Source organism: Leiobunum rupestre, chromosome 10 (assembly GCF_980474605.1).
Source record: "Leiobunum rupestre chromosome 10, qqLeiRupe1.1.hap1, whole genome shotgun sequence".
Lineage (NCBI taxonomy): Eukaryota > Metazoa > Arthropoda > Arachnida > Opiliones > Sclerosomatidae > Leiobunum > Leiobunum rupestre.
In genome coordinates, this window is record NC_143393.1 from 56679595 (window position 1) to 56707356 (window position 27762).

The following is a 27762-nucleotide window of genomic DNA, read 5'->3' on the forward strand; positions in this document are numbered from 1 at the left end:
ACATGAAGGTCTACCAATCCCCCGAGTTTGAACAAAATCGGTGGGTTACACTTTGGGATGTCTTCTTGTTAGTAATAAACTTTTTAAAAGGATAATTTTTATTAAATTATATTTTTTCCAAATACTGTAGCCCGACAGGTGTTATTGCTTACAAAGAGTGCTTGGGTTTTGCCTTGTAATTATTGAAACTTATACCCTAAATCCTTTACGTTAGTCACTAAATCCAAAACTCAGCCTAGAGTGCTGCCGTTGCGTTTCGTTTGGAATTGAATTTATTTTGGAATTGTGGGATATCTGACTAAACAAAAATATGCCTGTAGACGTAACTAAATTATTATTTTTATTTCATAATAGGCGTAGGTATATAGTGTAATAATTTTTAAATATACTAAACAAATCAAGGATTTTCTACAATTCAGCTCCAAATAAACTCTATTTAAAATTTACTGTGTGCTGTAGGGTTAACAACGTCAGTATATGCACTAAGTTATTCAAAAAGACGAATTCCGTGTATTCACTTGCATGGGACTGACGAATTCCGTGTGTTCACTTGCATGGGACTGACGAATTCCGTGTGTTCACTTCGAAAATTACCGAATTCTGCTGAATTCACTTCAAATTTTAAGGATTTCAGCTGAATTCACATTTATCTTGATTCTTTGAATTATCACAAACATTCAGTTTTAAGTCGAAATACAGGAATTCATCAGGTTAAAAAAAGAGGAATTCACGAATCTGAAATCAGGTGTACAAATCTAGGGAGAGAGAGCAGCCCCTCGGGGGGAAGCCGAGGTGGAACGAGGAAAAGTAGTGCAGAAGATCAAGGAAATGGAGGATAAGCGGAAGGTGAAGAAAAAAAGGTTGAGGAGAGGCAGACGCGAAGGTAAAAGATGGAAAGAGAAGAGGTGAAGAAGTGTTATTTACGAAATTATTAGCGTCTAAGGGTAACACTGTTTTGTGTAAATATTAAGGACATTGATTTAAAAGATGCGGTTAAGCGGAAGGCTTAGGAAGAAAAGAAGACCCGGACGATGGATGCCAGATTTCGATTTAGGATATTACATAGAAAATAAAACCTACGCTATTTTTTTAAATAAATCTTTTTATATCTGTTCCTTGCTCCCAAAACTTACCATTAAATAAGTGTTTTGATTGGAAAATAAGTGGGTTTTATCAAAATATGGTTATTTGGGGCCTGCCTAAAAAGAATGAATAGAATAAATCCGATATGCTGGAGACGCTGACTGTGCCAGGTAGGATGATACTTATTTTAAATGCGGAAATAATCATTCTTTTTGCCTGCTGGCAACGAAATTAATATTTAAACCATCATAATTATGATTAAATTAAAACCTAAAATGTACTCCGAGAAAAGATAATAATATGTATTTATGCGATTTTGTCGTTTATTATAATATCGACCATTTCGTTGTGTTTATATCGCGGGAATCTAGTGTAATTTATTTTTATTCGAACCTATAATAAAATATAATAATTATTATAATAAAATATAATAAAAAGTAAATTTAATTATTCTAAAGTTTAAAAATGTAAAAAATAAATAAACCAACGCCATTCGAAAAACGCGTAAGAATAATTAACGAAACGCGATTTAAACTTGTTCTATCACGTTTCACTTAAGTTTCGAATACCGGGATTATTTTTACGCCATCACGAGGAGCGCGAAGAGGGGTATTTTGCATGGTAGTTTCGTTAATTCTTACGGACTGGTTTTAGAAATAAAGCGAGAATATTAAATTAATTCTAAATCCTTTTTTGTAGGAAATAAGGCGTCTCCGCGTTTTTGTTCTTCGCATTTGTTCTATCGCTTTTTCGCTACTACGGTACTACCCTTTCGAATACCAGAACTGTTTTTACGACATCACGAAGAACGCGAAAAGAAGTATATTTCGTGATAGTTTAGTTAAATTTCACGGACTGGTTTTAGAAATATAGCGAAATTATTCTATTTATTCGAACGCGTTTTCGGTTTGCTTTTCGTCATCAACGCGTTATTAAGCGATTGAAACTTATTCTATCACGTTTTCCTTTCTTCCGTTTCGAATACCGGAATTCTTTTTACGTCATCACGAAGACCGTGAAGAGCGGTACTAACCGTGGTAGTTTCGTTTATTTCCACCTTTTAAAAATATAAAGCGTTTGTATTCTATTTATTCTAAATCGTTTTTTGTAGGAAATATGGTGTATCCGCGTTTTTTCGTGCTTCATATTTATTCTATCGCTTTTTCGCTACTTTTCTTTCAAATACCGGAATTGTTTTACGCCATCATCAAGAGCGTGAAGAAGGGTATATTTCGTGGTAGGTTCGTTAATAAAATATAGCGAAATTATTTTATTTATACTAACGCGTTTTTCATATGGCGTTTCGTTGTGCATGTTTTACGCCATCCACTAGATGGCGACACAGTCTCCAAGAGCGGATAAATTATTCTATACCCGTGGCGGTTTATTCGAATTATTCTTCAATTACTTGAACGTTATTCGAACCTTAAAGTAAGTAAACTAGACTCCATATTAAACCAAAAACAATAAATATTATATATTTTACGGTTATAATTAAGTGATTCACAGAATTTTAGTTACGTTAGAAATTTCTATTTTATAAATTTCGGAAGGATTTAAGAAAAAAACCATAATTAAATCCTATTTTAATATTAAATATTCTGTTACTTCTTGGAGCAAATGTCCCGTTCTTAGCAATTCTACCATTGTCTTGTTTAAGGGTTTATTAAGAAAGAAAAGTGGCGTATGTTGCGAAGTTTGCTACTTTCGCTCGAAGCGTAATATTGTACATTTTTAATTTGAGCACGGAGATCTACAACATTCCACCGAAGAAAAATGTATACGTCAATTGATAAAAAAACCTTTAAATATATATAATCTAGTAGACGATCTATGTACACCTATGGATTGATGATGGAACCGAAATTAAATAGGAACAGTTCGTTTTAGAACCATTTTTATTCATCATTCCGAGTTTTTAAGATTTTGTATCCAATCTGTGTTAAATTATTGATTTAAATTTAGCAGCGGCGTCAGACACTAGCTGAGGTTGGAACTCCCTCAATTTTATACCGTAGTGCCGTGTTAGAATATTTTAAATGTAGTCCAATCAAAGAATAGTTTAATATTTATTCCACAAAAACGAATTCCCAAATTTTAAATTTAGACCTGCTCTTAAATTACGATGTTATTCACCCATTTTCCGATTTTTAAACCATATTTATAACACAATTCAAAATGGGTTCTCTCAAACATGTAGTGCATATTGATGCGTCCGTCACGGCACTCGGAACAGTTAGAACTTTATTCAGACGCCTACAATGAGTTACAAATCAGAAATCATATTTTTAATAGAAGGCAATCCACTTAGAAAAACGGATAATTTGGATGTAGTTTTGATATCTCTGAAATCGTGATTTAAAGATTTTTCAGATGTATTTTTACCAATATCGATTAGGAAAATCTAATTGCATCTTCTTTAGCCGCAACCTATTTGGGTTTCAATGGCTAACCAAAGGGGGCGTAGCGGTAGTTTTCTATAGCGAATACTGTTAAAAAATTTTGCTCGATATACTTTTTTTACAACCTGTACATTGTAGAGATGATTATAGTGGTAGGGCCCTCTTTATTTTTTCGAATTTTCATAAGGCTTGACCTTGAATATTTCCTGTCACTTTCCCCATCTAGAGGATTATAAAAGGGATTTCCTACATGTTGGTGCCAAAATCACTTCACTCTTAGTTTAGAGTTCTTTTAGCTTTGTTCTAAGATTGGCTTTATTAAGATTTTGGTCTAAAGAGTAGCCCACATCTTTTGACTTCCTGATCTGTGAGTTTACTGTTATACTAAAGAATTTCAGTTTGATTCCCACAATTTATTGTTGGAAATAGTATATTTTTATAACTGGTGAATAATTGTATTACAATACCAGTTAGCCGTCCTAATTGTGTGGTTTGAACAAACGTAGGACGAAAATAAACAATCTAATTCTGGGCGTTACAGGTTTTGTACCACATCCCAGTTAACAATTGGACCGAAGTATACGTTCTAATTCTGTGAGTTACGGGTTTCATAACAAAAACGAACGTGATGTCCTAGCCTATATACATAAAGGTTCATTGAAGAGGTTTTTTAGGATAAGCCTTTATCTTTGGACAATGGTATTGAGAAAGAAGCCCAAAAATTACTGCGCGATAACAAACAGATTGTTTTAACCGTGAATAAAATCTTGGTACGAGAGTCTTGACCAAAAACTTTAAAAGTGTTATTTTTGGAAAAATATTGCTAAAGAGTTGAATGTTTCTAAAAACTCCGTACAACAAGCCGGCGAAGATACTATCATCGTTAAGTGAGAGATGAGGCTTCTTTGGGAGATACATCCTAGGCTGGAATACTTTCTCAAATAAAAAATGCTATAGCTACGCCCAAATTAGAAATTTCGAGCAGTGTCAATTCTACTCTATGTTCGAGCAATCTCGTTAACGTAACCGACGATAACGAAAAGTAAATGTTTTACAGAAGCCCGAAATTATTACCGACGTTGTAAACATTATTTCTGAAATTCCCTATAAAAAACCTTCAACGAAATTAAGTAAGAAATATGTTAAAACCAGATAACCCTAGCGAGAAAATCGAGCTATTCTAAAACTAATCCCCAATTGTTTTGGGCATTTTAAAATCCATTGTTGCATATTATAAGAATAAAGTAATTTTTTGTCAAAATAAAAACCTCTGTCTTTAGTTTAGTTGTATCGTTCTAAAACTTTCGAGTTAATCTTATATGGTGCTGGTTTTCCGGGAATAGGTTACAACACTCGTTTTTCCATTATTTATCGGCAAATTATTAGATACAACCATGAGTTCAAGTATATTTTTAATGCGTTTATCGTCATCGGCAAAATTATAGAAGCTTGGAATGCGAGACCACAGAAGGTAGATCGTATATGTAAATGTTAAAAAGTAGTGGTCCAAGTGATGAACCCTGAGGAACGCCACTATGAACTAGATAATTGATGTTAAATATTTCACCACTGCACTTGATGAAGTTCAGTCTTTCTTTTAAGTAGTTAGTGCACCATCCGAGGAGAGCTCCAGACAAACCAGAGGCTGCGAGCTTCTTAACAAGGCGTTGATACTCGGTCAAACGCCTTCGAGAGATCAATATAAATTGTGTCGACCTGGCTGCGGTTGGTAACGATAGGTTCGACATAATTTATAAAATAAAGGAGATTAATCTCTACTGTTCTGCCCTTGAAAAATCCATGCTGTGTGTCGGGAAAAACGTTTGAACCAATTGTACAAGTGATCTTCCATGACAAAGGACGGAGATCGGAGGTTGTCCCCAGGATTACCCTTAAATCATTTTTTAAAGATTGGCGAGATTAATGCACGTTTCCAGTTGCGTGGAAATACACCGAACTTTAACGAATTATTGAATAAATAAGTTAGTGGTGCAGTTAGGGGTTCCATACAACCCTTCCAATGAAGTTCGGTATTTTGTCCATACCGCAAGTCGTCGTACGTTTTAATTTTTTCATGACTCGTTTCACGTCGGCTTCGATGATATTTAGGTAAAAGAATTCATTTGGCGAAGGGAAATCTGCGCCCGGGACAAATGACGGATAGCTTTCGTCCACGGCAATAGACGAAACGACACGAGATAATGCATTTGCTATAGAGGCGTTGTCGGATGAAATCTTGTCACCATCAATAAGACTAATCCCTTGTAATTAATTTTTTTGGTGTGAGTACGTTGTTCATTGAACTGTGTTCGATTGTCTTGAACTTACGATGTAGATACTTTTTCCTCTTTAATGCCTTAATTAGGTCTTGAGAAAACCGTTTTTCCCAGATTAGCGCTTAGGTATAAATTTTTCCATCTCTCGTGTGATTGTGTCATTAATAAAATCGACAGCAATGTTTAAGTCGTCGGTGTCGTAAGTGGGGGTCCAATCTACAGATTCAATATATCTATAAAGGGAAAAATAATCCCACTTTTTATAAATATATGGAATAATATCTACAGGAGCGGAATACTCCAAATAAGCTTCCGAAATTTATTTAAAATACCATATTTAATTCAAATTTTGTTATTTAAGGTTTAAAATTATAGCTTTCGGATATTATATTTGACACGTGCTTCATTTGAAAGTTTCGAAAATATTTTTGTAAAGTTCCTAGATTTTGTTCGCTGTTGGCAATTTCCACTTCTGAAACAATATTTCGATGACAAAATTGTTTTGTAATTAAAAATTAAACCTATTTGTGTTAAAAATAAAGAAACTATGATGAACTTTACTTGTATTATTAGTATTGAATATTGTAAGGCTAAAGTGTAATTAAAATATGCTTAATTTAATGGAATTAGCTTTTTAAACACAATTTGCAATGCAAATTATAAATGTCCTTGATACTTTAATAGTTCTATAAATAAGCAAGAGAAAAGTGTTCTCAAATGAAAGATTTTATTACTTTTTTATGGTTTTGAGCCACAATTTTCCAAGATGGCAATGGTAGTCTCCAGGTGGGACAGCACGGGAAATTCATCACGTGAAAGTGCGCCACCAAATTTTAAATTTCACAATAAATTTAAACCTAATTAATTTAATCTAGGTGATATCGTAATTTCATCGAACTTTAACCGCCATCAATGTGAAAGTGTTCGAAAAAGTTACCTATTGATGTAAAATTACATGAAATAAGGTTTGATCGGAGATGAAATCAGAATTAGTAACTTAGCTAAAAGCTCCACCAGATAATCTTCCCATGACTTCTCAACTTGGAAAAGACAATTTCAAAGGTTTACTAAATCGTGATTAGAATGATAAAATCGCGATAGATATACATTAATATTGGTAGGAATTATCAAATCGTGACAGGAATGATAACATTTTGATAAGAATGATTACATCTTTTCAGGAATGATTAAATTTTGTAAGAGGTGATTAAATCGCGATGGGAAGGACGAAATCATCATAGGAATAATAAAAACCTGAGAGAAACTATTAAATCTTTACAGGTATGATTTAATCGTGAGAGGAATGAGGATATTGTCATAGGAATGATTGAATAGTGATTGGAATGATTAAATAGTGATTAAAATTTATAATTGTGATTGAAATCGTTTAGTCGAAAGTGAAACGGCTTCATCGTGATTGGATTGGTTTAATCGTAATTGAAATGGTTTAATCGAGATTGTTTCATTATGATGATCAATTTAATTTAGTCGAAGATGATTTTTTGGTTGTATAATTTGTATTGGAAACAAATTAGGATTATTTAAATTTTCTGACGAGAAATCAAATTAAATAATATGTTATTAAAAACATTTACAAAATGTGATTGTATTATTATTCTATATTGCTGACACCTGTCTTTGGGACTGTTTATATTAGTTTTCAAATCAAAACGTCGTCTTATATTTTCGATTCCAAACAAACATTAAAATTGCATATTTAACATTTGTTTTACGACAAATATATGAATAATATGTGTATCTGCACTTATGCAGATCAAGCTGCTCAAGGTAACTAAAATATTAATTGCACGAGAGACACTCAAAGACCAATTTCATGTGACTTTCTAACTTTCTCTCCTTTCACAATTAAATTGCTTTTTCCCAGATTTAAAATTTGGAATTCGAGAATTCAAGTCAAAAATTCGGTTGAAAAAGATAAATTAATTTAAAATTTTACTTTTGATCTATTTTACAAGAGCCTATTTAAGTTATTGAGAACGTCAGAGACAGTGAAATTCAAATTGAAATAATAACGCCATCTGTCTTGTCTAAAAATATTTTTCTTGATACGATACTTGATAATATATCAACTATTAGCTTTTAAAAATCCTGAATTCAGCTTTAATAAAAGTTGCCAAAGTTAAATCAAACTATTTATAAACGTTTCCTTGAAAGATGAAAACCAACGTTTTCGCCGACGCTAAATGTCACCGTACAATTGAGGGAGGTCCTTAGGTTTAAGATCGACTCGTTGTTATTATGTAAACCATCAAATAAACAATAAGAAATTTGGTCTGTCAAAAGGTTTATGAGTTATGTACATTTTAGCTAGAAGAAGCCGAAGTTCCTAACAAAACGTTTAGATACATTCCTTTGACTATTACAAAACAATTTTTTTATGAAATTTGGCTGAGCATTTTTGAGCAACCGTACCTGTAGTATAATACCGTAACTATAACTGATCTTTGAAATTTTATCATAAAAATATAAATCAGTTCTGAGTTAATCCCTAACTTATGACAAAATTTTATAAATTCAAAACTTCTTTAAATGAACTATATCTTTTCTCAAATTATAAAACTGGTTAATTCACCTAGAATCGATCGAAATCCAAATAAAAATTTATCTTTGCTGAAATTACTCACAATTGGTATTAAAAGTCCGTGATCTCAATGTTGGCAGTTGAAATAAATTTAAGAACTGTTTTCCAAAGTGATAATTTTCAGCCGAACGCCGTCTATAAGTTTTGGGGAGCCAAAGAGATCGGACGGATTTCATTATAAGCTTCCTGCTAGATCGTTCAGTGGATTTGGAAGACACGTTAAAAATCTTCTCAACATAGTCGTGCTAATAAATACATTTTTCATAAGTAATATAAATGGGTAATTTAGTCCAATAAAACTCCTATAATTTTGACAATTTAATCATATAAATTTAAACTATTTTAATCGTGATTGTCGTGGAAATATTATTATTGACATCTTACGCGTCCACCTTAGATTAACGAAGAACGCATTGTATATTGTTTAGAAAACTCAACTGTCGCAGTTAAGATAACGATTTAATAAAAAAAATTATAATTAAAACAAGTAATCGACTTCTGCTAAGAGTCCAGTACCTTACGTAAAGTATCAAAAATTCCCATATTTTGCTTAAATGCACATTTTTTTATGGAAGGAAAACATTGATTTGAGAGCGACGAACAAAACTATGATTATGAGTACGTTGATGAGCCGTGTTTGGCCAGCAGTGCTGATTTTCCAAACGACGCAGCCGAAGAAAACTATTCGGTCGAAGAGTTTTTATGTGAGGTGCCCCAAGCACAGATTTTGGCCATAGAGCCCCAAGTGTAGTTTACCGTCATGGAGCGGCAACGGAGTATCGACCCTTGGATTCTCAAGAGGTATGGGCTGGGGTGGTTTATTCTTACGATAGAGCAGTGCCTTGGGGAGGCATTCGTAACTGACTTGCCACTTAATCGGTACTCGGGTATGATGTCAATTGTCGCGGAGGATCTGACTGTCGGTGCGGTTGGCCTTGTTGTTGTGCTCTGCGGTAACTGTGTTCACGAATTAGAAGCCTTATATATCTTTTGGGTGTTGCGTACCTCGATGCGGTGGCTACCAAGTATGGGACAGGTCACAGGTCGTGGTAAAAAGGGGGCTTTTACTTTATCAATATTGAAATTTTGTAATCTATAACAAGTGTTTAAAGAAATAAAATCTCTTTTTCTTTGAATAAATATTTATAAATTAAACGGCGTTAGAGTTCATAACCTTGAAACATCAGTTTTTTTTTTCAAAGTTTGCGCTAATTATAAATCGAGCTTGTCTTGCTTGAAAAGTTGCCTAGAAGATACTTTAGTTAATTACTTTAATTTAGAGCCGGATGTAGCTAGTACACAAGTTCTACCAACTAGAATTTTTTCAGTAGCGGGAGAGATTTGTAAAGTGGAGAAAGTTGTGCACCACATCGGTGGGCATATATTACGTAAAATTGTTTAAGAATTTCATGAACTTATATTACTCGAAAATTGTATTTTCAAAAATGGAGAAACTAAAATTAATCCTCAATCTTATGCAACTTGTTCTGAAAACCTAAGAAGAGAGGGATTAATAACATTAACTCCTAAGGCATTTCAGTTAGCAATGGCTATAAAACTGCAGCGGCCAGTTGCCATTTTCACTTTTGTGCTCAAGTTCCTTCACATCGCTACCAAACTTGTCGTGCCGGTTAAAAAGTATCTTCCATAAATATCTTTTTTTTTTCATATCATGTCTATCGGCTGAGATCATCTTTTCTTTTTGAAGTTCAAAATGGCTCAATTTTGGATTTGTTTTAACCATCGAAAGAAATATCTCGAGGCACTCCGGTTTAGAGCAGGAAGACGGTTCATTCGTAGTATAACTGAATATCAACGAACCTACGCAAGTCTGTATTATCGAAATTTGTGACGTACGCGACGGATCCGCAATTAAATGCGCGTTGCACGTGGGCGAAAATCGCCCCACCAAATGCATCGCGTTTGCTGCCGGTAAGGTGCCGTTCTTCGAAACCCCGACGGTTTAGTTCGCTCGTGCAAAATGTTATTTCGCGGAAGAGTCGTCTTTGATAAACAAAACGCACGTCGAAGATCAGTGACAATTCCTCCTCTAACAGTTTATAAAGCGAAGAATTGCTGACGTTCTTCAAGCTGGTGAATTCCACCGGAAAAATTCGAGCCTGTTGTACCATATATTCTTCGTCGGATGACGACCAAATACCGGCCACCATGCCGCTAACGTAAAGCCTAGCGTATCACAAAACAGAGAAGCGACGGCATGGCGACAAAACCGACAAATGTAAAAGCAGAGCCTCCACACCAAAGAAACAATTGCTCACAACGCGACAGACGAAACGGTACGCCAAAAACACCAATGATCCGTCAGATGCTCTTTGCGCAACGAATTGCACCCACCACCACAAAGAGCAAACCATGAAAGTCGCACCAGCGAAGAACGTCTGGTCATTTGAAGTTAAAATACATTGTTGGTAGTGGTCAACCCGAAGAAGTTGCAGAATGCCGTGGATACCTTTTACCAAAATATAGTTATTATAGTAGCACTCGTTGAAGTTTTAAGTATGACAAATACATTATCGGAAAAATTACAAAATATCTATCACGAGTGTTTAAATATCTGAACCGTAACAATTTAGAAGAAGCTAGGGCTTTACACTATTTTTATAACATTTGGAATGAAGCGTCTCTATTAGCCAAATCAATAAACAGACCCTCAGAGTTTACCTGTAGAAAATTGAAAACGAAAAACTGTAGTCAGCAAAAAACTGAATGGAAGTTTCATTCTTCGTATCACCGGCAGCTAAGCAAATGAAATTGAAACCATAGCGCAAGATCTCTCAACAAGCGTTCAAAAACCGGTGGAAGATGGTCTGAATATGACAAACAGGTTAATTTCTTAACCATTTTTCTTGGAGCCCAAAGATTTATCGTCTATTGGCTAAACTCTTTCTGTTACGAAATCCGAGAACTAAAAGAAAATGGAAGGAAGGTGTCATGATGAAAACAGGTTTCAACGATATCATTTTTGAAGCTTTGAGGGAAAAACTTAAAACATGTCATCAAGAAACAGGAACTGCTTTCTGCTTATTGATGAAGTAAGTGTAATGTCTGGTCTCTCATATGATCCTTCAAAGGACCAGGTTGAAGGTTTGCAGACAATGGCCACAGAGATAGAGAGAAGGTTTTGAAAATGGAAGCTCGTGTGTTTATGATACAAGGGATTTTTAAGCCCTGGAAACAAGTTATCAGCTATTCCTACGCGCGAACTGGACCCAACGCAACCGGAAAAGCCACTGGACCCAACGCAACCGGAAAAGCCACTGGACCCGACGCAACCGGAAAAGCCACTGGACCCGACGCAACCGGAAAAGCCACTGGACCCGACGCAACCGGAAAAGCCACTGGACCCGACGCAACCGGAAAAGCCACTGGACCCGACGCAACCGGAAAAGCCACTGGACCCGACGCAACCGGAAAAGCCACTGGACCCGACGCAACCGGAAAAGCCACTGGACCCGACGCAACCGGAAAAGCCACAGGACCCGACGCAACCGGAAAAAGCCACTGGACCCGACGCAGCCGGAGAAGCCACTGGACCTCTTCGACGAGACTGAGCAGCCGGAGGAGCCACTGGACCTCTTCGACGAGACTGAGCAGCCAGAGGAGCTACTGGACCTCTTCGACGAGACTGAGCAGCCAGAGGAACCACTGGACCTCTTCAACGAGACTGAGCAGCCAGAGGAACCACTGGACCTCTTCGACGAGACTGAGCAGCCAGAGGAACCACTGGACCTCTTCGACGAGACCGAGCAGCCAGAGGAGCCACTGGACCAAAGAATATAAAGCCCCAAGAATGGAAGGTGTAGCTCCGTCTAGTGGAACTTTTGCGCCTCTCGTTTTTAAAGAGAGACCGGGTTGCGGTAACCGTTTCCGGTTACTCTGATTTACTTTGCCGGAAGTTTCTAGCGCAACCAAAACACGCGGCCAATAATATCAATCCTTCCATTCCTGGGGCTTTATATTCTTTGACTGGACCTCTTCGACGAGACTGAACAGGTGGAGGAGGAGCCACTAAAGACGATCCTGCTTGAAAAATCATAGAAAGCTGATTCTCACAAAAGAAGTGCGATGTCCTTTAGTTTGTACTTAATTTGACCTTAAATAATATCTTGAACCTGTGGAAACGAGGGCATTGGTTGGTAGAGCAAAAACACGAGAACCACCAATGGTCTAGAGAGTGAGGAGTAAAATTGTCGGTTAGTCTTAATTAAGTTTTTCGCCTTGAAGGCCTATCGGCCGAAGTACCGCATATTATTCCTTAATAAAGCTTGGTTTTCTCCCCCGCTTCTTGGTCTCTTTTTCTTGTTCGCGTTTTTACTCATCTTGGTTGAGAAGGCATATTGAATAAATCAGCGACACGAAACAGGTGATGTTTCCTATAACCAGTTATTTGATGTGACTTCACATTCTACACATACCTCTCTCTAGTTAAATACAATACTGGCATTTAAACGGTTTACCACAATATAAAGAGATCATATAAAAATATATTACGAGTGATGATTGAAGACAAGATTGAATAAAAAGTAACGTTGATGTCCGTCTTTGCAGTAGTTCATTTTTATATTCTTTTTTGGTATAATATATCTATTATAGTAAATGAAATAATAATAATAATAATAATCAGATTGGCTTATACCCAAGGCACCACCTTCGGCCTTATAGTCCAGTAACCTTGTCGCCTGAAAGGGGAGGTACCTTGCGTCAATTCCGGTAGTTCTGAATTTTTATTGACTTGTTTACGATGTTGCCCCAATGAATAATCCAAGTTTGAGACCTCGAGCGCCGAACGTAACCTTGTCATAAATCGAAAAAACCGCGAAATTTTAAAAAAAATTTCAGTTTTTGGCGATTTTAAACCTGAAGGACTAGTTTGTTGATAAAACCTAGATTAAAATTGCTACAATTTGAGACTCCGAGCGATGTAGATCAAATTACCCCCGACCAATTTGGTTTTTATTTCAGTTTGTCTGGCCGGCTAGCCCATGACGTGAGTGCCGTTTGAATTCAAAATCTACAGAATGTCGGATCGCAGTCCCAGCGTGGGTTTCTGTTTTATATGTAAGGAGACTAAAAGTGAAGGTAAAGTGCGGTTAGTGAATTAAAGAGGTGTAAAAACCGCGAAAATTAGCGTTTATTGAAGGATGTGATTGAGATTTATGAGCACAGTGCTTGTCAGATGAAATACAACAATCCGAAGTTGATCAAAGCAGCTGTTCGCCGTGGATAATAAAATGTTACGCCATCAAGGGCCACGAGATCAATCTCTGAACAGTTCAATTTCAGATAACACTGTTTAATCTGTGGAGACCAAATAACTGAAGAGTTCCTTGTGGCTGAAAGAAAGAAGAATCCAGAAAAAAGGAACAAGGTCCGTTCGTGTCCAGTTTAAAGGGACCAGCAACTATTCTAGAGAGGGAGACTGAAGCTGAAGGGTCATCGTGTTGAATAAATACGAACTGATGAATACACTTTATTTTTTAAAATCTCGACTATATATATATAGGCATAAGTGGTATTACTCTAAGTACCCAACTTCGAACGGGTTCTATGGGGGCGATGCTTGTCCGTGTGCCAAACTCTCTCTCTCTAAAATAGTGCTATCTATACCTGCTACTAAAACGAATGCTAACCATTGCCGTCGTAGGTTTACGCTTTAGTGCTCGGTTACTAGAAAGCCGACGGGGAAGAAAAAACGAACGTCTCTCGAGTTTTCTCTCGATTCCCGAGGCTCGGCTCGATTCGCGGAGAGGGGGATATTACTGAATATTATTTCCCCCAAAATCTCCTATACAAGAGAAACGGCCTAACCCAAGGTTGGTAAAACTACTGCGTGGGCCTAGCCCTCCGCCCCGTTAATTCCCGTTTGGCACACTAGTGGGCGCCACTAGCAGAAATAAAATTCAAATCTTTCTCTCTTCGATTCTCTCGAGGAGTTTTCGCGCTCGCAACGGCCCCCTGAACCACCTCACGTGCTGACGTCACGAAAAGGGGGAGAACACGTCCCAGAGAACAGCGCGTCTTGGGTACTTAGAGTAATACCACTTATGATATAGGTATTAAAAAACGAATTTGGCACATGTTTATATATTTTAAGATAAGATTAGATTAACAAAATTAAAGCAAAGATCAAAAAATTAGATTACAACACGACCCGAATATTCTCCCGCCGTTGATATAAGTATATCAACCATAATCTGTTGATTGCTGAGGGTTCAACTCTTCTTCACCATCAAATGGTAACAGGCAGAGTTTTACGATTGGACGCTTCAGTTCTCCTGTGCTTGTGCGTAAAGTAACGACTCGTGTATGCTCGTCGCATGATGACTTAGGCCTAAGGTGGTGCCTTGGGTATTAGCCTAGCTGATTATGATTATGATTATGATCGTCCAGACCCGGGTGAATCTGGATGTCTCGGGCAAGTGGCCAACTTGAGAAGGGCGTGACATCCGACTTGCCCAGAACCATGTCTCCAACCTTGATGTCGCGCTGTGGTGTCATCCATTTTGGCCGCTGTTGCAGTCTGGTAATGTATTCTCGCAGGCAACGGGTTTTAACATCGTGTTGTTATTTCTGCAGCAGCTGCTATATGCCAGAGATCCGGGTCAGGAACAGACTGCAGTGACTCTCCAACGAGGAAATGACCGGGAGTCAGGACTCCTAGATCAGTCGGATCGGATGACAGTGGCGTCAAGGGTCTGGCATTAAGACATCCCTCGATCTGTGTAGTGACAGTGGAGAACTCTTCGTAAGTCAAGCGAGTTTGACCAATGACCCGACGGAGATGATATTTTACCGACTTCACTCCTGCCTCCCACAATCCGCCGAAGTGGGGAGCGCCAGCAGGATTGAAATGCCACGTGATGGCTTCGGCGGAAAGGTGATTAACTACAGCTTTATTGTGGATGCTAGATTGAATTAACTTTGTTAGCTCTTTTAACTCCATGCTGCACCGACGAAATTCATCCCACAGTCGCTGTAGATATCGCTCGGTCGCCCACGTCTGGCAGTGAACCTACGTAGGGCTGCAATGAAGGCTTCGGTAGACAAGGAAGACACGATCTCCAAGTGAAGTCCTTTCGAGACGAAGCAGACGAAGAGGGTAATGTACGCCTTGTAGGTGGTCTTGCTTCTTGGAGAAATTGGTCGTAGAAGAAATGGTCCGGCATAGTCCACCCCAGGCCTGGCGAAGGCACGAGAGTACTGTAACCTCGCTTTTCGGAAGATCGCCCATTATTTGGTCTTTGCTCGTTGTCTCGTACAAACAACGCATTTCCCGATATGATGTCGAATCGCATCGCGTGCCTGAATAATAATAATAATAATGCAGACGTTGCACGTGAGCCTCTTGAATTATCATATCGGTGAAGCGATGATGTCATGGTAGCAAGATCGGATGTTTAATAGCAGAACTGAATTCAGCTTGACGAAGTCTTCCTTCGACTCGTATGACTCCTATCTCATCGATTTCCGGATTAAGGCTCAGGATCTTGCTGTCTCTGTGAATAGGGGTTCGATTCTCCAAGGCTTCAATGTCTCTGGGGAAGGCAGAGGCTTGAACGAATTTTATCCATACCCTCAAGGCTGATTCCAATTCTCGAGAGGTGATGAGCGGGCCGATCATTAGTGTGTATCCGTCAGGAGTACCGATCCTTTTGTAGTATCTGGCCCGGCAATTGTGAGCGAATCGGCGCATCCATGCAGTGACCCGGCATAATCGTAGGAGAGAAGAATATCTCGTTAACATTGCCATATCTCCGGTGTGCGCTTTGGTGACCACAATGACTTTTCTTTCTTCACCCTTGACTGCCTTTGACGATAAAGGATTTATTTTTGTGTATGAAGAATTTGACTCTGGAGTTGAAGAGGTTGAGCATAATTTGGGTTTGGACAACCAGGCAGGTCCTTTCCACCAGAGTCTGTGATTAAGGAGCTCTGTAGTGGACATTCCTCGTGAAGCGACGTCAGCAGGATTTTCGCTTCCAAGAACGTGATTCCATTTCCCCTCCGGCAGAATTTCTTGGATTCTGGAAACTGTTCGCAACGAAAGTTTTTCACCACCGTGGACATGAAGAGATCCAACCAAGTACGACGGTAGAATCAGTCCACGCTCAGATTTGAGTGAAATGAAGGCCCACAGAATCTTGGAGACTTTCCATGAGTTCAGCTAGCAGAAGTGCACCGCATAGTTCCCTGCGACACCTTTTGTAACTTATTGGAAATAAACGGGTCCAAGAAAAAGTTTCGTTATTCGAATTTGAAGAGGGAAGCCGAGTTTTTCTTTTAACTAAACTGTAGTATTTTGAAACGAGAGAAGCCAAGTTTAACATGAGAGAAAGCAGTTGCGGACATCGGACCCAACAAGTTTCACTTAAAATGACGTATGTTGCCGTGTCGCAAGTTAAAACATTGGATGGTATTATATTTGATCCGGGTTTTAATATTGCGCGCCCTTTACAAATAAACAATAAGAGTGGATTATCTGCTAAAAAAACAAAACTTGAAAGGCTCAAAATCCTTTGGAGTACTACCACAGAAGCCAAGTAATAACTGTGTAAAGATATATTCGATTTCAATTTTGTTTTTTCTTCATCAAATAAACAATAATCTTTAGTAAACTTAATTATTTATCACGCTTTCTTTTCTCTACCTGAGTTTTATTAAATTAAGCCCAATTAACCACTGCATTATTTACGTAATTATAAAAATTGGACACTTACCCTACACGCTTAAAAACGCAAAAATATTCGCCAGAAACCTATCCAAAATTGCGAAAAAACTATATAATAACACGAACGCGATTGATTATCCCAAAATTAATTAAAAGCGCTGATATAATAGCTCAAAACTGATTTAACACGTCAAAAAACTAAATAAGAAAAGCCTAAAACTCCGATTTAATAGCTCGAAACTAATTCAACAAGCCAAAAGACCCAGACACATAACACCGAAAATAATTAAAAACGTTCAAAAACCTAGACGCATAGCCCCGAAAATAGTAAAAACGTCAAAAACTCCAAACACATAACCCGTAAACTAATTGAAATCGTCAAAAACTCCATATAATAGCTCGAAACTGATTCAACACGCCAACAGACGCGAAAATATTAATCCGGAACTAATTGTAAATTCCAATAAACGCCGACATATTATACAAAATCTAGTTAAAAATGTCAAAAAACTTCGCCATATTAACCCAAAATTAATTGAACGTCGATATAATAGTTCAAAACATATCTAAAACTCGAAAAGACCCCGACATATTACCCGAAATTTATGTAAAATGCTGAAACAACAACGAAATATTAACCCGTAACTAATTAAAAATGCTTAAAAACGCTCCCTGATTACCCCGAAACTAATTATAAACCTCAAAAACGGCGATAAAATATATCGTAACTATTTCTTAAATACTGACAAAACTATAAAATATGAATTCAATATCCTAAAATATCGGAAAATCTACGAAGATATTAAAAAAAATCACCGTCAAAAACTGTAAAAAGTCATGTAACCGAGTTGTCGGTCGATTCCTCGCTGCCAACTAAAACTGACCTAAAATTTGAAATTATTTTTGATTAAGCTTTAAAAATTCGTTTTTTGGATTTGGTTTTCCCTCAATATGTCCGGAACCACTAGTCCGATTTCGAAAACGAAACCGGTTCTGGAATGGGAATAATTCGGCACGAAATTGGAGAATTTCAATTGGTTGAAAAAGCGATGTTTTATTTTTTAGCCTTGGTTAAGTAATTCCTAACATTTAAAATATTTAAAATAGCCTAAAGTTTATCCGTTCTTTAACCTTTCCAAAAACGTATTAATTTTCTATCGCCTTACCTCCGCAGACTGCACGCGGAGCAAGCGCGCGCATGGAACAGAGCGCTGTTATTGCTCGAACAGCGCGTGATTTTTTTTAAATTAATTTATTGATGCAGAGTTTAAATACAACAAAATCAAGAAAAATATTGCATCGCCCCTTTATGCCACATAAGACCACTGACTTGTGCGTGGCAGGGGACTCTCAGTTACTAAGTTTGAGGGGAATGGGTACAATTTATGAGATCACAAACAAAACAAAGAAAAAAATATAACAAAAATTTACATAAGGGAGAAAAAGTTACACAAATTTAGATATCCATAATCTAAAATCCAGTGAAATATTTGTTTCTTAAATATATATATATATATATATCCATAGAGTGTTTAATGTCCTTGTTCAAATTGTTATATAATAGAGGACCTAAGTAATTAAAGTGTCTTTGTCCAATATCCTTATACATTCTAGAAACCATGACATTTTTGTTAGTCATGGCTCGAGTTGTATAAGGATTTACTATGTTTAATTTATCCCTTCTTATATAGGTGTACAGTAAAATACGTTTAGCATATAATTGTCTAACCGAAAATACATTCATGTTTCGATATAAATTAACCCGATGTTCAAAATAGTTGGACTTTAAGCAAATTCTTATTATTTTCCTCTGGATAATTTCCAATGGTTCTATATAAATCTTGTTAGTTCCGCCCCAGGCGATAATACCGTAATCAAGAATAGATTGAACTAACGCGAAATAAACAATCAATATGATACTTCCATTTTAGTTTACTATCCATAGTAATACCAAGATATTTAATTGACTCTACTCTCTCAATTTCCATACAGTTAACATTACAAATAATTTCATCCTCTAAATGATCGTGTATTTTAATTTTATAGTTATTCTGATTCTCAAAAATTCTGCTTGAGAAGCATATAAATTTGGTTTTGTCAGCATGAAGGGTCAATAATCCATTATTTAAGGCAGTATGAATTTTGTTAATTGCCTTCGGAGCCAAACTAAAGACTTCATCCCAAGTTTCTGCACAACATAAAATAAGTGTATCATCAGCAAATGACACAAGGCGTCCTTCAATATTGAGATTGCATAATTCATTTACTTAAATTAAGAATAAAATTGGACCTAATATGGTTCCCTGGGGAATACCAAAGGTCAATGTGCATGGGTCACTATAAGTAACTTTTAAACCAATTTAACACGAGACCTCGTATACCAATTTTTTCTAATTTCTTTATCAAGATTATATGAGACACCGTGTCAAATGCTTTTTTGAGGTCTAGAAACATACCGATTATTTTTTTATTATTATCTACTGAATTATACAGGGTGTCCATTTTTAATCGAAAAAGTGATTTTTCTCAATAACCGTTGAAGTTAGAATGTATAATTTTTTTGTGAATTGTCAGTACCGGGGGCCATTGTTGTACATAATGTTTGTCGATTTTAAAATAATATTTTAAAATTTTGAAAAAATAAATTTTGATTTATTGGAGCTCGTAAAATTTTTCCAATGAGAAAAATGTAGAGCGACGTCGAAAACATAAGAATAACCGTTTGGTCGTTGAAAACACAACCATTTTTCACGAAAATACACGCGTTTGAAAATTGACTTAACGGGTAAAGAAAATAATTGGATAAATCAAAAACTAGAATCTTTTGGATGCAGTGGAAGTCGTAAGACAATATTATTTTTAGGATGAACTAAACATTATTTTTATTTATTTAATGCAAGATTCTAAATTTCTAACTTTCATTTAAATGCTATATTCCCATCGAAATAACTAAATAAAACGATTCTCGAAATTTTGCCGCCCGAGCCAAATAGAAATTCCAATTTCTGTGGTATCGAGTGATCTGGCAACATTCGAACGTGGGCTTAATATTTCGTCACCTGAAAGCCAAAACTACGTAACTTTAACTATACTTTAAATTTGAATAAAGTTACATGGCCTTTGCTTTCAAGCTCTAAAGTATTTTATTCCGGCAAAAGGCGATGCCCATCACGCCAGAGGGCTGTACAGAAGTTTGCAAGGTAAATTTATAAAACAATGAGATCAAAGAGTATATACAGGAAATTTTACACAGGATAATGAGATCAGGTTAAATAATCGTTTAGCTAGCGGGCGAACTTTGAGCGGTCAACAATGCATTTGAGGTGGTCCGGAAGGGCATTCCATTCCTTCAGCGACGAAGGAACGAAAGAGTGCCGTCGAGTTGAAGTCCTCATAAAAGGGAAAACGTAGTGCGGTCCACGCCGACCGCCACGAGGGGATCGAGCCCAGCCCAGCCCGAAATGGAGTGGGAGAGAGGAGATAGAGCGCCGTGAGTTTTATGGACGATAGTGTGGACCGTCACGAGGCGCTTTACTCGCCGACGCGACCGGAGGGAGGGCCAGTGGACGTTCTGGAGGACCCGAGTTATGCTGACGTCCCACGAGTAGCCAATAGACAAAGCGAAACGAACAGCCTTCCGCTGAACCATTTCAATCTTGTGGATTGATGCTGCCGTGTGAGGAGACGATTGGGGTCACACGAGTCTTGACGTCGGAGGCTTTCGTGGGGAAGGAGCAACCGTGCAGGTGACGCCGGAGAAACCCAAGGGCACGATGAGCTTGGGAAACGATCCTCGAGATGTGAGAATCCCAAGAAAGCGTAGAAGTGATGGTGACTCCAAGGTATTTGTATGTCTTGAAGTGCTTTAGAGCCTCCTCAAAGAGGTGGTGGCGTGAGGCGTAGAGCCCGGGCGGTGGAGGAAAAGCACCTTACACTTATTTTATGTCTAGTTAATAAGGTATTCTTATTATTTTTGTAATAGAAATAGTGTAAATATAAAAATAATATCATTATAGTACAATAGGTTGGAAATATGGTACATTTCGGAGCTATATAGTACGCACTCCAAAAAATAGTACAATTCATAATATTATGCAAAATCATGGTATTTGTACAATAATTATAGTACGTATGGCAACGCTGCCAGGGATTCTCTTTGCCTTGGAATATCGCGCCATTAGTGCTCTTAAGAGAGAGAGAAACGCTCCCCCTTTTAATTTCGCCCTCTCTAGATATTTTTGAAGCGTACGATAAATAGGTCTGAAATACGATAATTTTCAGGTGTTGGTACGACAATTCTTTTCGATCAGCTGGAAAGAAGTAGCTACGCTTTAGAAAACATTGCAGAAGCATTGAAGGAGAAAAATATCCTAATATCAAGAAAAGTGACCGCCATCGAAGCACTAGCTACTGGGAACATTGCTTTGACCAAGGCAGCAGGGTCAGAAAAATAATGAAAATTAAAGCGTTTTATTATCTTTCAAATGTGTTTTTTTCAATATCTATACTACAAAACTTAGATTATCAAAACAGCCTCAAGTTAAAATTTAATTAAAAAAAGAGTGGGAGGAAATTAAGTCAAAATCTTGTTAATGTAATCTTACAGCGTTAACGGTACCTTCGAACTAGGTGAGCGCTTAGGTCTTTACTAGGCTGCAACCAGTTCTCATTTTGCTAAGGCTCATAATTGGGAATGTCCCAGACTTGTGCTCGCCTTACTCTACTTAACTGCGCCTCTCTTAGGGCTTTTAACGATGACCTGAATAAGGCAATCTGATTACTATTTATCATATAAGATATATCGCCGATAAAAAACCTGAATTCACTGGCTAGCTGTTCCTTTTTTATCTGACCTGCGGCAATCTAGTTTTGCTATCTCGTTTCGGTAACCGACGAGGCCACAGATATAGAAAGCAGTTATTTTATCTGATAAGCGTTAGAAGCCCTAGCCTCTCTTTGCCTTCTTCGTCTTCTATTTTCCTGCTCTCTGGGTTCCAAATCATCATCGTTTTCACTGTCCCTTTCGCTGTCAGTCTTAGAAAACTCGTCATCTTCAGGTCTGTGATCTACGTCCCTTCTCATATTATGCAATGTTGCACACGCATACACAATGTTAGCTGCTTGTGTCAGATGATAATGTAATGTCCGGTGTTGCAATAAACAGCGAAACACCTACTTGAGGACGCCGAAGCTACTTTCCACAACCTGACGAGTTTTAGTGAGGGCCCTGGTAAACCTTTCCTCAGCTGAACCTTTTGGAGGATTTGGAATAGGAGTTTGTAACCATGGTCGCAGGAGGTAACTACTGTCACCAATAAGCCATGAGCTCTTTCTCCCGTTCATATATGAATCTCTTAAAAATCCAGCCACTCGCGACATGCGAGTCATGGGCTGACCCAGGGAACCTAGCATTTACATTTCAGATTATGGTCGCATTAGATGTTTCATTAAAATAAAATGACTAAAAAGGAGAAATATTAAATGTAGCTCTAACGTCACGAAAGTGAGTTAAAGACAGTGACGTAAGAGCTACATTCTAACAAAAAGGCTGCATTTCTTTATAGAAAGACCCTTTATTTATAGGTTATATCAGAAAGTTAAGGTGAAAGTTATACTTACAAATTAAACATTAAATGAATGAAATCCTTTACGATTAACGTATAAATTTTCTTTGTAATGCTCATCATTTGCTGGTGGTGCCACTATAGCAATATGCGACTCGTCAATGAGACCAATTATACCGGGAATTTCAGCAATCTTATTAAAACTAGAGAGAAAAGCACATATAAGTATCACAATATTTGTCTAAATTTTTTTTCTGACAATTAAATTGGTACATCCCATCTCCAACTGTTGGTCATCATTGATGGGAAATTTAATTTAATTTCCCATGAGAAGATCAACAATAGCTTGACTAATAGTATTTACACACCGGCTTAGAGTAGGCTGGCTTACTGCTATATAAAGATCTTGACTAATGGCTCTTTGGTAGCATCCGACAGCGTAAAAACGCAGGGCAATCAAAATCTAAAATTAGAGATGTTATTATAGTGTATAGAGGGAAATTCTTCATATATATTACTTAACTTAACTGGTATGGCCAGTGCATTGTTTTCTGATAAACGCTCCCCAAGTATATCACAAAGAGTGTACACAAGCTGCTTTTTAACTCTGAACTCGCCTAACTCAAATGCTTGAGCTCGATCTCGTTTTACTCTTTGAAGTCTCAAATCGCGATTAATTTCAATTTCTTCTGCTAAAGCTAATATTTCATGTCTCAAAAAAATCGCCATCTTTAAAATCATTATCGTCTGTGGCTCTAACGACAACGTTTTTTTGTAGTTAGCATTAACGACAATTTTAGGCTTCTTCTAACTACAATTTTCTTAAAGAGTCTTAGAATCGCCTTTTTTTCTCGCTAGCGACAATTTTCTAAGTTAACGAGGATTTTCTCCCGTTAACTTCCTTACCGACAATCTCAGAATCGAGGCCCTGTTCTCTTGGAGTCGATACCTTCCGAGTTGAGAGAAATTCAAAGTCCTCTTCGAATCGATAACGATGAAGCAATCAAAACATTGGAACTCTATTGGCAACCAGCCGCAGATCAATTCATATTTCAGGTAACACTACCCAAGTCTCGAAGTACTGTGACGAAGAGAACAATTCTATCAGACACGGCAAAGGTGTTTGACCCACTAGGAATTTAAGCGCCTATGGTCGTAGTCGCAAAAAATCTCCTACAGCAACTCGGGTCGAGTAAACTGGATTGGGATGAACCCGTCACATCTAGTCTGGAAAGCAAATGGACATCATTTCGGGAGGAATTACTACATATTCAACATATCACCGTTGAGCGTCACGTATCACAACCAGACAGTAAGAATTCAGTCTTCATGGGTTTTGTGATGCGTCGGAACAAGCATATGCAGCAGCTGTTTACCTCTAAAGCAGAAATAGCGATGGCAATTCACAAGTGCAACTCATTGCAGCTAAGACCAGAGTCGCTCCATTGAAGTCAGAATCAGTTCCCAGACTGGAATTGTGTGGAGCCGTCCTATTGACTAAACTCATTAAGTTAGTTGTCGAATCCCTAAATGTAGAAATCGAAGACATACATGGGTGAATAGACTCCACAATAGTCCTGTCGTGGTTAGCATCACCATCTCAAAGATGGAAAACCTTTGTAGCCAACAGGGTTTCTGAGATTCACCAGACGCTGCCAGCAATCATGTGACTGCGTTTCAAGAGGAATATCCGTTGCAAAGCTACGCAATCACATACTGTGTTGGCAAGGACCCAAACTTCTGAGTCAACGCTCACCGACGGAAAATCATTCCTTCGATGACGAGCCCGAGGAGTGTCTAGTGGAGGGAAAGATTATTAAGTCCATGGTAGCTCTTTTTCACCTTGAAAGTTCTTTACTCGAAGCACATTCATCGTTGAGAACGCTCCTCCATGTAACCGGGTACATGTTACGTTTTATACATAATGCACGTACTTCAGTTTAACGAAATAAGAACCCAAACACGCCAGATAGTAGAAGACGTGGAACTTTTATCGAGAGAGGAATTGGCAAAGGCAATGGGTCATTGGATAAAGGTAGTCCAACTGGACAAATACCACGATGAAATTCAGAGAGTTCAATAAAATAAACAACTAAAAAGCAAAAGCAAAATTCTATCGTTAACTCCTTTCTTAGATTACGAAGGTATCCTTCGTGTCGGTGGTCGATTACGCCACGCCAAGCGATCAGAAAATCAACTCATCCAATCATTTTACCTAGGAAGAGCCATTTAACAGACCTCATAATAAGACGAAAGGAATTTCCATGGAGGTTCCCAATTTCTTATGGCGCTACTGCAGAAAACATATTGGATTGGTGGCCTCATAGATGCTATTCGTTTTCACATTCGTAGATGCGCCCGCTGCGTGCGCCAACAAGCATCAACGGCCAAGCAATTAATGGCCGATTTGCCGTCACCCAGAGTAAGTCCGATAAGAGCCTTTCTAAAGGGTGGTTTCGGTTACGCTGGGCCGTTTCTCATGCGAGTCATCAAGGGAAGAGGGCACAAGATGTTTAAGGAATGCATGGCTCTCTTTGTATGTTTTTCAACGCGCGCAATTGATTTGGAGCTAGTCAGTGACATGACTACGGAACCTTTCTTGGCGGCGCTGAAGCGATTTGTCTCTCGGCGCGGAAAACCGGCAGATATATTTAGCGATTGTGGCACTAACTTCGTAGGCGCCGACAGGGAAATTAAAGACTTTCTAAAATTCATGTGCACCACAACCAAGTGTCTCAATGGTGTGCCTACGAAGGAATACAGTGGCATTTTAACCCACCATCTGCACCGCATTTTGGGGGGTTATGGGAGGCGCGCATAAAATCAGTAAAATACCACCTAAAGAGAGTAGTAGGGGTCAAGAATTTAACATTTGAAGAAATGCAGACATAGCTCTGTCAGATAGAGGCTTGTTTGAATTCTCGACCGTTAACCCCCCCTAAGCACGGACCCAACTTGTCTAAAAGCTCTCACACCAGGACACTTTCTGATGGGAGATGCACTTACATCCATCCCAGAACCAGATCTCTCAAAGATACAATCCAATAGACTCACAAAATGGCAAGTCAGCCAGCAAATCCTTCAACACTTCTGGAAAAAATGGAGAAGTTAATATCTGACACGCCTACAACAGCGTCCAAAGTGGGTGACCCCTAAGCCTAATCTGAAAGTTGGGGATCTAGTCATCATAAAAGAGCCAGATATACCTCCAACTAAATGGAAAATGGGACGCAGTCAAACTCCATCCAGGAGCTGATGAGTGTGTTCGGGTCGAAACGGTAAAAACCGTTGACAAGGAACTTACAAGAGCCATTACAAAACTTTGCCCTTTAAAAATGTAGTAATCTCATTCATGGCATACCAGATTTTATAGAATTTCATTGTATTAAACCGTTGAAACAGTATTTCAAGGCGGGCGGGATGTTCCGTCAAATAATTATTCCCCTGTCTTTGAAATCAACACCCTGAACTACAGCGTTAGAAAGCGAAAACATTCACGAGAACCTTGAACCCAATATTCCTTCCCCAAAAATGAGAGATAAAAGTAGACTGTCACATGGGAGAGGAGCCTTCACCCGGACAAAAATGTTTTTATTTTGAGAGAGATGATTTGTTTTTAGTCAGTTTTTTGGAATGTAGTGAGCTGAACACAGCCATTGTTTACTGATCGTATTTTGTCTAGAATATATTAAATAAAGTTAGTTTTAATCAATTGAGGTGAATTATTTTGTATTCGCACAAGGCGCACGATCAGATTGCTTAATTTAGCGTTATCCTAGCGTCTTCAGAAAATAAAACTAAGTTTTAATTAATTTACCTTGTTTCGTACTTCTCCAAAATACAAAATATGATCATTGAAATGTTTTGAAAGGTTTTTGGTTCGACAAGCATTTATTTATTTTCATTAATTAAAACATTTTCCTTTCACGTCAATTCTATGATAGTGTATTTGTCCTCTTGTCATAACGTGTCACTCTTAATCTACTTTTTTTGAAAAATAGCTAACTCATTTTCACTATACCTTGGTATCGACTCTGTGCAAATAATAGAGTATAACATTCAAAAATTTTGCAAGGACGATAATTTGATTCTTATTTTTATAAAAACATTTTCAAAATTTTATGTATAACCCTGAAATTCAAATAATGACTGTTTCGAGTGATTTTACCGTTTATAAGATATCGCGGTACCAATAATTACATGACGTCAATTGATGTTTATTAAAAGCAGTTAGCTATTGGTTAACTCCTGATATTCTGCTAACAAATAACTTTTCATCGAAAACAATTTCTTGTTTTTATGAACAGGGTGTTTTAATTTGACTGGCCAGACATTATATTGATACCCCATTTGATTTATAATTTTGAGGTTTTCAGGATACTTTTATTAGCATAGGAACTAATTGGAAATAGTTTAATGGTTTTGAAAAATATATTTTTTCAATGTAAGGCACTTTAAAAAATGTAACTGGTGAATAATTTTATATTACACTTTAAATCTAACATGTTCTGTAAAACATAATAGATAGCACAACTCATTCTTAACTTATTATAAAACAATTCATTTTAATATATGTAAAATTTATTTTACAAACTAAACGCCTATTATTCCTATTAAATGTTAGCTTAATTTCCTCAAATCAGGGATCTTTCTCACTTCTTCACTTTAATTTATTTATAACTACCATTGAGACTCATTAGCTGTTACATTCTCACATTTAAAATATTAAATTATAATACCTCAACCAGGGTTGATTTTGAAAGGTTATTTAAAACAAGTTTTTGAATTCAATTAATTATTATAAATGGATTTGTCGAGCTATCTTTTATTTACTTACAAGAAGCCGACCCCTTTGAAAATTTTAAAATATTAAAAAAATTATATTAAACAAATTCTACATTGGGAAATTTCAGGTTAATTTGGGTACATGCGTGTACATTTGGTAGCATTTAAGCAAATTGGGTAAATACAAGTAAACTTTCGTTATATTATTTAAAAATTTGCCAATTTAATGGCATTTACCTTAATTTAGCCACTTTTCTTCCATATTTATCCAATTTATGGCATTTACCAATTTTACTTCCCTAACCAAAATTTTGTCAATTATACTTACATTTACCTAATTAACACATTGTACTATTACATA

General features: G+C 37.3%; 1 protein-coding gene and 1 long non-coding RNA gene across 2 annotated transcripts in view; one reads left to right on the forward strand and one right to left on the reverse strand.

The window, feature by feature from the left end:
- LOC149926251 (uncharacterized) overlaps positions 1-27762 on the forward strand; it is a 385527-nt gene that overhangs the window by 210040 nt on the left and 147725 nt on the right. The window lies entirely within an intron of this gene.
- Positions 14935-15327, reverse strand: LOC149926259 (uncharacterized). The gene has a single exon (XM_090161929.1). It carries the CDS (start codon positions 15325-15327, stop codon positions 14935-14937), a length of 393 nt encoding a protein of 130 aa, XP_090018055.1.

What these genes read in the sequence shown, in the direction of transcription:
- LOC149926259 (XM_090161929.1), bottom strand. Translation starts at nt 15,327, where the DNA reads ATGGAGTTAAAAGAGCTAACAAAGTTAATTCAATCTAGCATCCACAAT.